A 12608-nucleotide genomic window follows, 5' to 3' on the forward strand; every position below is an offset into this window, starting at 1 on the left:
CCCAAAGCTCACAACTTTGCAAGATAGGGGACTATAGAAAAGTCACCCACACTCCTGGGCAGCATGTTTCCCTTTTCATCCACTTTTGCAGGCTCCCAAGTTTCAGCCAGTCGCCTTTGCATGCTTGGACCCACACTGCCAGGTGTTGACTTAGCTGGCCCTGCTGGTCAGTTTCAACATAACTTGACCCCCTTTGTATTCCACCTTCCCCAGGCAGAGCAGGTCTCCTGCTCCACTGTCTACTCACACAGGTGGCTGTCTCCCCCCATTGGACATATATGAAAAAAAGAGGGAGGGCCAGGCACACACAGACAACCTACACTTGCACACACATATATCTTCCATATACACATATGCACAGTACACGCACACACACATACACACACATGCTACATGCACACACACATGCTACATGCACACACTTATACCTTCCACACACACATGCACATACCCTACATGCATACACACATAAATACCTTTGTATACACAAATACAAACATAATGCATATCCTACATGTATATGAATATACACCCTACATGCAAGGACATGCAAACACACACACACATACACACATACACACACACACACACACACACACACACACACACACACAACTTGCCCCGGTCATAAAAAACATGCTGATGTCATTTGGACAAAGGCCCTTTTTTCCTAGGAATGAGTGTCCTTAAGAGATGATGATATTAGCTGGGTGGTGGTGGCGCACACCTTTACTCCCAGCACTCGGGAGGCAGAGGCAGGCAGATCACTGTGAGTTCAAGGCCAGCCTGGTCTACAAAGAGAGTCCAGGACAGTCAAGGTTACACCGAGAAACCCTGTCTCAAAAAACCAAACCGAGAGAGAGAGAGAGAGAGAGAGAGAGAGAGAGAGAGAGAGAGAGAGAGAATGATGATGATGATATTGTCTTCCAGGAAAAGGCTTATGAGACTTACCATCACAGGATCTTCCAGAATATTCCACATGCGAGTCAGGTCTTTCCCCGTCACAGCTACATGTGAAAGACCCAAAGGTGTTTCTGCACATCCCAGGTGCACAGTCATCTTCCCTCATTTCACATTCATTGTAATCTGAAAAGCATTGAGGGGAGAACGGGAGCCATGACGGGCATGCAAGCGGCTCTGGTGTGGACAGTGTCATCAGCTGCATGCCCAGTCCTGCTGAGACAGTTCATCTCAGGAGGCAAGGTAAAAACATATGCAGATGGCAGGCTTAGGACAGTCTGTAAGGCTCTTCAGTGTTTGTGTGAGTTGCTGTGGGAATGGGGATCCAGGGAGATTCTGGAAGGATATAGCCCTGAGACAGGGAAGGGGGTTCCCCCAGAGCTGAACCCCCTCCAGCCTGCTGTTTCGACCAGGAGATACACAGAACTGGAGACCCGAGTGACGAGCACTGGGCCCAGCAGACGCTCCTTATGCCTTCCATCTTTCTGCCCATTCAGTCTGTCAGCCCTGCAGAACAGGGCTATGAACCAAAACGCAAAGCTAAGAGCACAGACCATGGCCCCAAAAGGTCATACTGTTTCCTTCTGGTCTTTACAAAGCAGACTGCAGGTTGTAGCTCAGTGGTAGCAAACTTACTGAGCATGTATGTGCATGCTCACATACACACTCTCATCATGTGCCCGCTCAGCACATTCACAAGCAAGTGTGTGTGTGTGTGTGTGTGTGTGTGTGTGTGTGTGTGTGTGTGTGTACACATGACACCTGCTATAACTCAGTGCATGCCCTTCCAGCATCTTCTGTCTCAACAAACCCCGTTCAGTGGTGACAACAGCCCACAGTATGGGAAGAACTCAGCATAGGCCAGTTTTAGCCCAGGCTATAGCTTGTTACAGTTTCTTTGCTTTTTAAGGCACTCTGACGATGGCTATCTTTGCATTAACTCTGGTCTGAGCTGAGATAATTTCTCCCAGGACAGAGTCCCAGAGTGAAATGCCAGGCCACTGGGGAAGATGCTGTGGACTACTGACACCCATCACTGCCTGGATTTTCAAAAAAGGTGAGAAAATCCTACTCCTCCAGCCCACTCTCCCATCTCCACTGCTTTCCATGTCTTATCAGGGTCCGTGCTGTTCTCAGAGAGAATCTGGGAGTCTTTTAAAAAAAATATTTATTTATTTTTATGTATATGAGTATTCTATCTGCATGTACACTTACATGCCAGAAGAGGGCACCAGATCACATTACAAATGTTTGTGAGCCACCATGTGGTTGCTGGGAATTGAACTCAGGACCTCTGGAAGAGCAGACAGTGCTCTTAACCTCTGAGCCATCTCTCCAGCCCCTGGAAGTCAGTTTTTGTTGTTGTTGTTGTTTTGTTTTGTTTTTCGAGACGGGGCTTTTCTGTGTAGCCTTGGCTGTCCTGGACTCATTTTGTAGACCAGGCTGGCCTCGAACTCACAGCGATCCACCTGCCTCTGCCTCCCGAATGCTGGGATTAAAGGTGTGCACCACCACGCTTGGCAAGTCAGTTTGATTTTTAACTTAGTTTTATTCATAGTACTTTTTTCCCTTTCCAATTTTGTGGACAAAAGGAGAGATGTCCTCGGTGATCACATCTCTGTTGGTGACTTGCATTTCTTTTGGGTTTTGTCTGTTAGCATCTTTTGGACACTGACCTATCAGGCTTACTATTTATCAACGCTGTGTGATCTCACTCTGCACATAAGCTGTTAACTCTTCTGGAAGTTTTCTTCTATCATTTCTACAGTGGTGACTTTATACTGCTTGACAAGAAGACTGATATTTTTAGGTAATCATGTACTGCAGTCCTTTCCTCTGAAAACCTGTATTTACTTAAGTAGTTCTTCTCAGTCTTCAAATAAAAAAAAAAAAGATATTCAATTTTAAAGTCTTCATTTAAAAAAAAAACCTATTTGGAGTCAGGCATGATGGCACTCACTTTTAACCCCAGCACAAAGGCAGGCAGATCTCTTTGAATGTGCGGCCAGCCAGATGTACAGAGTGAGTTCCAGGCCAACCAAGGCTACACAGTGAGACCCTGACTCAACAAAATAAAAGATCTATCTATGAGCCAATTGTCATTTTTCTTCAAGTCTGAGGAGGTAGAGTCCAAATTGCCTTCCCCATGCTGCTCTCTTCACTGGTACTTTTGCTAGGCTCTCCTCGGACTCTTTCTGGACAGTGGCTGCCCAGAATGACCCATCTGTTCTCAGCCCATTAAAGCACAGGTAGCAATAAGAAGGACAAAGAAGGGGCTGGAGAGATGGCTCAGAGGTTAAGAGCACGGACTGCTCCTCCAGAGGTCCTGAGTTCAATTCCCAGCAAATACATGGTGACTCACAAACCATCTATAATGTGATCTGATGCCCTCTTCTGGCCTGCAGGTGTACATGCAGACAGAGCACTGTATATATAAATAAATAAATAAATTTTAAGAAAATAAAAAAGAAGGAGGAGGAGGACAAGGAAGCCTCAATTACGCCATGCTTCAGAAAGCTCTTGGGAATGCCCACAAAGAGGTGCAGAGAGCCACAGATGACTTTGTGACTTGGGTAGAAGAGCAAGCCCAGCCCCGTGCATACCTTGTATGAAGGTTTTGTCTCTGACCACCTCCAGCAGCGATGTGTTCTGTAGGGCAGTGAGGAAGGAAGCAGACACCTCCCTGACGTCCACGTCTGCCATTATTAGCAAATTAAACTCCACCACGACGCTGCCGTTGGTGATGCTGATGATGTCCACGCGGATCCTGCCTGTGTCCATGTGCTGACGCAGCGTGGCTGGTAAAGAGTCCCGCACCTTCGAGAAACAGGCTGTGTGAGAAGAGCTGCCCGCTGAGGCTACCGGCCATTTGTCCTAAGCATAGATACTTCTGGTATTCTGCCTGGTGGCAGAACAGGCTGTGGCAAGAGGGTCCAAGCCTGAAATCTGTTACTGGCCCTTTCACCCCACTAAAATGCCAGCAGGTGCTGATGATGCCCAGGGGAGCCCTCCTCCCCTACAAGCAGCCCACAGCTTCAGAGAGATGCCTTTGGGTTGAGCAGGGGACAATGCCAACAGCAGGGACCTACCTATACAGGCCTGTAAAGCAGATGCTTTCAGGGGCAGTTAACAGTCGGCCGGGAGGCTGAGCAAGTGGTCCTGAGGAAGAAGACCACCTACTCCCTTTGTTTTTTTTCTAGAACTTACCTTTGCCTCTAATGCTTCAGGACATTTCCCCTCTCTTCCTCCCCTCCCCCACCTGTTGGCAGGCTACTTTTGAATGAGCGTCTCCCATATCCCTATCAGGACTCATAGCTCCTGCCTCTGAAGGGCTTGCATTTGTCCCCCACCTTTTAGTGCAGAGTCCTGTGTTATAGGCTGCACCATTCTAATCCAGCCCAACATAGTCAAAGGCACACGCTCTTATAATAAGCCTCAACAGTCCATGTGATTCAAATTTCCTTGGAAAGAGCACCTCCAGGGACTGTCAGAGATATGCACGAGGGCCAGTACCCCATGGCATGAGCTCCTGGCCCCTCTTTCCTTTTCTGGGACACCCAAGGTAGAGAACCCCAATTTCCCCCATCAGAGGCTAAGTATCTCCAAGCCCACCCCCCACTGGCTTTGTGTAGCTCAGTCAGACATCCGCTGTGCTTCTTACCCCCTCCCCTGTTTTTTTTTAAAGATTTATTTATTATGTATACAATATTCTGCCCACACGTGTGCCTGCCCACCACAAGAAGACACCAGATCTTATTACGGGTGGTTGTGAGCCACCATGTGCTTGCTGGGAATTGAACTCGGGACCTTTGGAAGAGCAGACGGTGCTCTTAACCTCTGAGCCATCTCTCCAGCCCCCTCCCCTGCTTTTTTTAGACAGATCCGCCAAAGCACCACATCCTCATTGAAATGTCACTATTTCAAAGTGATCTCCAGGCAAGGCTCTAGCCCCTGCTAGGAAATGATGAGCCATTAGCCCACCACTTCCAAAACTGGTCCTATCGGTATACATGGCCATACAACTGTTATAGCCTGAGAAACCAGACAAATAAAACAACGGTGTTCAAGAAAATGGGCCAAGGAAGAAATGGTTTTGAAAGGGAAGATTAATCTGGAAGCTTAGGGTGGAGCTGGGGCTGCTGTAGTTGGCCACCAGAGTGGGCAAGGGGCCCAACATCTGCTGCTTGATGCTATATGCAACCATTGTTTGCTAAAGGCAGGAGGCGATGCACGTCATCAGTTGCCCCACTGAGGACTCTTGGATCCAGGCACTGGGAGAGTTGGGAATTCCAGGATAAGGAAGGCAAGGGCTTCAGATCCTATGGAGCCAGACTGGGTCAGCTCCCAAGGTCCGCTCTGCTAGAGGCTAGCACTCATTGGCTTCTGGACATAACAGCATATTATCACAGCCAACACTAGGTGGCACTGTCCAACACTTCCCTGAAACTCAAACTCCCTGACTACAGAAAACTAAAAAGAAGGTTGACTTTCTATCGGGTAATAAAATCACTAGATTATAAGTGTATTGCCTATACTTTAAAAAGCAGTATAATTTAGGACTAGGGCCATAGCTCTAGAGTGTAGCCTAGCATATATGAAGCCCTGGGTTCCATCCCCAGCATCACTGGAAAACAGGCATGGTTGCGCTCAGCCATAATCCCAGCACTCAGAAGGTAGATGCAAGAGGATCAGGAGTTCACGCTTATCCTTGGCTATATAGAGATTTTTGAAGCCAACCTAGGGCCCATGAAACCCTGTCTGTGTAATAATAATTAATACCATAGCACCAGGACATGCTGAGATTGCTATCTGAGCTACACTGTAAGAATACACTGCCCCAGAGAGAACAGAAGGGACAGCAGAGAAGAAACAGACACAGCATCAGAGCAGCTTTGCTTTCAACAGACAAGGAGCAGCAGGATGCTGACTCTCCAACAACGAGAGCGTGGATAAATGAAAGGCACAGCGGAGCAGTGTCCACCCGTGAAAGGATGGGAGTGCAGAGGCACATGGCGATGTGGATGGACCTGGAACACGTTAAACAAGCGGCCGACGTAACGCATCACTTCTCCTGTCATCCCACGGTCACAAACACCCAGCTGGCAGATCCAAAGAGACCAAAGTAGTGGCCCGAGGGCTGGAGGAGGGGCAGAGGGGGAGTGGCATGGATGGGTAGAGAGCGTCACTGAGGGTGGTTAGACACTCTGGTATCAGGTGGTGGTAGAAGCTGCAGGTCTTTGCAAACAATAGAAATCACTTGATTTTACATTTAAGATTGTCATGCTATCTGTAATGGAGCTCAATTTTTAAATATCCGTTTATGTGTGTGTGTGTGTGTGCACGTGTGCACATGCACACATGTGTGCACATGCATGTCTCCGTGTGTTCAGTGCATAGATATCACAGGGGACTGAACCTAGGGCCTGGTGTACTCTAGGTAAACAGTGTAGCACACTTAGTTTTTTACTCTATAAATTTTGAAACAGGGTCACACTAAGTCATCCAGGCCGGCCTTTGGCTCTCTCTATAGCCCACACAGGCCTTGAATTTGCAATCCTCCTGCCTCAGCTTCCTAAATTGCTGGGATTATGAGCCTGCACCACCAAAGCCTTGCTCAAACACTTTGTTAAAGCAATTCAGGGAGCGTGAAGCAGGGCACACCAGAGTGGGGCAGGGGAGGTGGAGATATGGCTTCCGTCTCCAGGCAGGCCTCAGCCATGCAGTTCAGAATGCTCTGACCTGCCACAGCCGGAAGCATCTAGAAACCCTCCCCACCCCCCACCCCGCCTCCTTCCTTTCTTCCCAGGAAGTAGGCTTGACCGTGCCAACTCACTGTTCTGAAGAACAACTGTACGAAGTCTCGATGCTCCCGGCTGCTGGCATTTCGGAAGGATTCCAAATACCGGATGTTCGCTATCCGGACTTCACCAGTGAGTTTCTGGGCCACTGCAGGATATAGCGTGCACTAGGTCACACACTGTCATTTCAGTGTCCCTGCTCACCGCATGAGACTGACCAGGCTACAGAGAAGGTATAGTGTCTGCTGCCCACAGACATGCCCACCAGGCTCCAAGGGTGTGAGACACATGCAGCCAGCCTCCTTTGAGGCTTCTTTGCAAGTCAGGCAGCTGGCTACCAAACCAGGACAGTTTGAGACAGAGCAGGTTCTGAGAGACAACCAGGGCCACAGTGTAAGCCAGATGTACCCCCCCCCCCCCCCGCTCGGAGCCTATACCTCACTGGGGGCCCTGTTCAAGCAGCTCTTTTCTCACCTGGCAGTTGTACCCATCTGTGGTCTAAGGGCAGTCCCCTTGTCACCTAGGCTGGTCTCTGTGAGTCTTTGCCCTCTGGGGCTTCTAGAAACACATGGGACATGAGCATAGTCTGGAATATTCCCAGTCACATCCTGGCCTCTGACACATCAGTCTCTCATTCAGCCCCTTCCTAGATGTCTGTGGCATGCGTGCTCCATGTAAGGGGCCTGGGGCATCAAAGGAGAATGACAACATCTTCCCCCCTCCTCAGTGACATCAACACCCCTGCCCCCCCCCACTGAGAATCTCACTCAATCCCAAGCCAAACCATAAATCACCTTACTATGCATTCCTGATAAGCGTCAGACTCGGGGTCCTTGGGGACATTGCTATCACTGTACCCAAGGGCCAGAAGCAGGGCCAGTGGCATATGCAACTTGATGTATGAGGCACAGAGGCAGACAGGGGCATAGGCAGCAGCAGACGTGGGGATCGTCTTAAGGTGAAGGGCCACACACCCATGCACAGCCCCTTCCTTCCAGAGTGAGACATTCAGAGGTCTCCTGGCTTGGTTCGGGCTCAAGGGCTTTTCTGCCTCTGACCATCCAGACACCAACAAACTCCTTCTCCTTCATGGCCATGAGCTGTTCTTACTGCACCCCAAAAGGCCATCTTAGGCTCACCCAAGGAATGTACCCCCCCAACCTGAAAGACAGCACCCAGTGTGTGGGAAACTTCTTGAGATGTGAAGACCCCCCACTACCACCCCACTACAGTATCACACACATAGGTAAGTCATGTGCTGGGAGAACAGATGTCATGAAGGAATGAAGGAAAAAAAAAAAAGGATTTTATCTGACTATGTAGCTGTGGGAAGGATCGTCTCCCATGTAATGGGGTCCCTGGGTCAAGTGAGCCCTGCGCTTCTATGTGAGGAGGGAATGGACATCCTGTAGCCCGCATGCCAGCCTTTCTATGTTCAACCTGTCATGCTTGTCTGCCTGTCTAGAGTCCTTACCTGTCCGCACTTTCACCTGTGTTCTGGCACCTTCTTTCCCACACACCTTAGCCACGATCTCTACCAGGTGCAAGGCTCCGGGCTCCAAGCCTGACATTGTCACATTATTGTCCTGGGTCTCCATAGTCGTGGCTGGGCCCCGAGGAGAGACCAAAGTGAGGTAGAAGGTCGGGGAAAGGCTCATGTCTGCTGACCACTCCAGGGAGAAGCTGGTGCTGGTCACGTTGGAGACGGTGACCTTTCCGATGGGTCCAGGAACTGGGAAGTGGGACATACATGATAACACAAAAATCGATCCACGTGCATTGACGGACAGGAAAGAGCTTCCCAAAGCCGAAGGTCCAGTTCTTAACAACTAGAGGGGTGGTGATGCCAGCCAATGATGCAGACTGTCACGACCCCCTCACAGAGACAGTACCCCTGTGCACAGGGCCTTGTGGGGCCCTTAGCTTGGCTTCTTAGAGGAAGCCCTGTGTTGTGACAGCAAGAATTGGTCCCTGGGATATTTTGTTCCAGAGGATGGTTCATACTCATCTCTGGTGTCCTAGGCTGCCTCAAACCACTCTACCCTTTGCAGGTATGTCAGGGGCAGCCATTGGCATTGCAGGCCCAAGACAAGCTAAACAGATGGTTTAGCTTATAGCAGGGAGGGCTCAACAGGGTCAGTGGGAGAGCTGGGGTTCAGGAAGCTGGGAGTTAGGGGGACAGTGATGCTTAGGATTATGGGACTGTTGGGGTATCCAACCCGCAAGGGAATGCTCCACTGCTAGATGGGACACATAGCCTGTAAAGTCCCCTTTCTCTCCCTTGCTTATCTTCTGCCCCAGCTTCTGAAAGCCAAGGGTTCATAAGAAGAGGGTGAGGGATGCAAAGGGAGCCCTTTGTCTCTCTGACTAGGCCAAGCACCTGCCAGCAAGGACCATTGCTCTAAGCCCAGGTCCACATATGTTCAGGATGAAAGAGCACACCCTGCATTTCTGGCACACCTGACATCAGGGCTTACACAGGCTGAGGTTCCTACTGGGCTCCCAGTTCCCTGATGACTCACCACAGGCAGGGGGCTCCTGAGTCTCAGGGTTTGGGGCCGATGGCAGGCCTGGGAAGGAGGAAGGGCCAGGGTCTTCATTCTGTACTCTTGTGGAGTTCAGAGGTATCCCCAAAGCAGGACTGGGGTGCCACACAACATAGCCCGTGGGCGGAGCAGTCAAGAAGGGTTGGTCTGTTGTGAAATATTCTTGTGTCTTTCCAGTGGGGTGCAGTGCGACATCTTTGGTCCCCTGAGGGGAACCATGGGTTGGCCCTGGAGACTCGGGAAAGGGGCTTGTCACCCACTTGGTACTTCCATGGTTCATACCCAGGCTCAGGGCCATGCTGGCCACCTCCACATCTTGCCCTGTGCTAGTCCTATCCTGCCCGACTGTGCTGCCACCATCTCTCCTAGATGGAAGGCCTGTGGTCCAGGTTTGGCCTCTTGCTGGGGTGCTCCTTGGTGGCCTGGGACTTGGTGACAAGGTGAGGGTCTCTGGGCCACTGGCTGCCAATCCCCTGCTGGCAGCTGGGGACGTGGCCTTTGTCGTTACAAGCAGTTCATCTCCTGTGGGGGTCACCATATCACCTGCAAGATACATCCACTGTCAGATGCCTGAGGCAGCTAGCAAGGCCATCAGAGTCTCCCTACAAGCAAAAGCCCTCCCTAGAGAAAGAAGTACATTGCAGAAAGATGGCCCTGTCGTCCCACACCCACACCCACACATACACAGTGAGTGTGCAGAGATGACTTAGTACTTACGAACAGAACACTTGCTCCCCTTCCAGGCAATGCAAGTTCAGTTCTCTGATTCAATAGGCTGCTCACATCAACCTATAACTCATTTCTAGGGCACCTGATGCCCTCTTTTGACCTCTGCAGGCAACTGCACTAGTGCACACCCATCCACACAGACAAGCATGCTGACACATAATTAAATCTTTTTTTTTAAAGTAAATCTTTAAAAAAAAAATGCTGATCACAGTGGTGTGCACTTATAATCCCAGCTCTGAGGAAACAGAGGCAGGAGGATGCCCCGGAGCTTAGTAACCAGCCAGTCTAACGTCATCTGTGAGTTTCAGATCCTAGTGAGAGACCCTGTAGTGGTGTACACCTTTCATCCTAACACAAGGATTAATGTTTCTGAAAAATGACACCCAAGGTTGATACTCCAAATCACATACACTTACATGTGTAAATAATCCACCCCCCACCACATGCACATGAGAGGGGTGGGGTGGGGGTGAGGAAGGAGAAAAAAGACAACACCTCCTCTGCTCCAGCAGGCTCCCAAGGCAGACATGACTAATCACACACAGAGTCAGATATCTGCAAGTGGCTGCCTCCTGGTTCTTAGCTCAGCCCCCTTCCCCACTAGAAGACTTAGGAGTGGTAGAAATGTGGCAGGACTTAGACTCAGGAGGCCCACAGAAGGGCCCTTTTCTAGCAACCTGGTCTCTCCATCTTGAAGCCATCAAGACAGGACTCCCCCCTCCTGGGGATATAGGGCTTCCTTGGGGTTGGGGTACTTAGCTTATATGGACTCTTTTACCTCTTTATTTAAAAGACAAAACAAAAAACAAAAAAACCTACTCCAATTATATTTTACAGCTGTCTTGGGATAAAGAGCCACAGAACCCATGCTATATTTACCATCGCATCGATTCCTTCTGAATAACAAAACAAAACAAAACAAAACAAAAACCAACTAAACAATAACAAAACAAACAAACAACAACAACAAAACCCAGAAAGGCTACTGAGGCCCTTAGCACTATGCCTGGCCAAGCTGGCCCTCGCTTCCCAGATCTCAGAGCACTGCTGGGCACACACACACACCCTCACAGGCCCTGCCAGCCCTGGAGGGGTTAGCATCCCTGGATGTGAGACACTGGCACTTGTAGGAGCCTTCCAGGTTGATGCAGCGGGCGGCTGGGTGGCAGTCATGCTCTGAGCTGTGTGCACACTCGTCCCAATCTGTGAGGAGAGGAGGTAGAGTTGGTGAGAAAGGGGCCAGACTGGTCAGGAAACAAAAGGGCAGCACACGGAAGTCTTCCTGCCCTTCCTACAGAGAACTGTTGGGCACTGATGGGCTTCTCAAGGCCCAAGTTTGTTAAACACTCAATATATCAAGAAATTGAATTCATAACAGGGCTGATGAAACAGATCTATAGGTGAGCAGTTCACTGACAGGTATTGAGGTGCCGAGCCCTGGCCACCAGACCCAGGGATCCCCATTCCCTTCCCCTCCACTGACCCCTAATTCCTCACTCTGTGTTCTGGACCAGTGACTGCAAAAGGCACCATTCATAGAGAATGAGCCTACTTCAGGAGAAGCCTCTGGCCCTGGCCCTTGCTTCTCACAGAAGAGCCCAGGACACAGTTTACACTTTTATTTCATTCGCCATTCAGGTAAGGGGAAGATTGGCTCAAACTATTGCTTCCCTGGCTCTTGTGAACCTGAGGTATGCCCTGATGCCCTAAGAGACATACCTTGCACTAGCGTCCCCTGCTGGTCAACCTGGAACACGGTGCTCGCAGACAGAGCCTGCAGCATGGGCCTAAGTGTGGAGACACCCACTGGAAACTCAGGGTCTTGCAGAGTGAGTCTAAGTGTCACCACCAGGCTCCCTGCCTCCAGGGACACGATCTGCATCCTCAGCTTTCCTTGTTGGTACACATCAGAGATGACTTGGGGGAAGGATTTTTCCACCTACCAGGAAACACACATGGCTGGTAGTAGAGGTATCCTCCCAGCCATGGGGCCCACCCAGCTCTCCCAGGAACAGCTAGGGAAATCCCAAGCACCCTCTATAGCCCAGCCCCCAAGCTACATGCAGACAGCCCACCCAACTGTCCTGGAAGCGGGCGTTGAGGGAATGTGTGCATGTGGGTGAAATACAGAGCCTGGCAGCTTGACTGATGAACTGACTGACAGGGACAGACTACTTAGAAACAGCCCCATGACTTGTAGCTGTGCCCTCGTCACTGGGGAGACACAAGCCTCGCTGCCACTGTCCTGCCAGTCATCCCATGAACACTGCGATTAGCTTTGAGGGAACAAAACCAAAGATGACGACAGCAACAACAACAAAAACCCTAGCTGTGTAAGAGCCTTCGAGAGCTGCTCCTGGGATCTAGGCAGGGGATCACCTCTAATCCAAGGTCAGCCTGAACTACATAGTGAGTTCTAAGGCATCTTAGGATGCAAAATGAGACCCTGTCTTTAAAAAAAAAAAAAAAAAGATAGCTGGTGCCCCTAGAGGCAGCTCTCAGGAGCAGCCCCCAACAGTCTGGCATCTCTGCCCACGCTGCACACAGAATACCCTAGATCCTTTTGTTGTGGGCA

The 12608-nt window shown here is 50.1% G+C and overlaps 1 protein-coding gene across 1 annotated transcript in view; it reads right to left on the reverse strand.

Moving 5' to 3' along the window:
* Window positions 1–12608, reverse strand: part of UMODL1 (uromodulin like 1) — a 52463-nt gene that overhangs the window by 14946 nt on the left and 24909 nt on the right. Inside the window, exons 9-15 of the mRNA XM_084754450.1 lie at window positions 11753–11972; window positions 11099–11236; window positions 9281–9847; window positions 8233–8490; window positions 6794–6906; window positions 3564–3777; window positions 952–1086 (exon numbers count right to left, since the gene is read on the reverse strand). Of these exons, the coding sequence (XP_084610576.1) occupies window positions 952–1086; window positions 3564–3777; window positions 6794–6906; window positions 8233–8490; window positions 9281–9847; window positions 11099–11236; window positions 11753–11972 (1645 nt within the window). The remainder of the gene's footprint in view (window positions 1–951; window positions 1087–3563; window positions 3778–6793; window positions 6907–8232; window positions 8491–9280; window positions 9848–11098; window positions 11237–11752; window positions 11973–12608) is intronic.

This window comes from Acomys minous, assembly GCF_964271855.1.
Source record: "Acomys minous genome assembly, chromosome: 13".
Classification (NCBI taxonomy): domain Eukaryota; kingdom Metazoa; phylum Chordata; class Mammalia; order Rodentia; family Muridae; genus Acomys; species Acomys minous.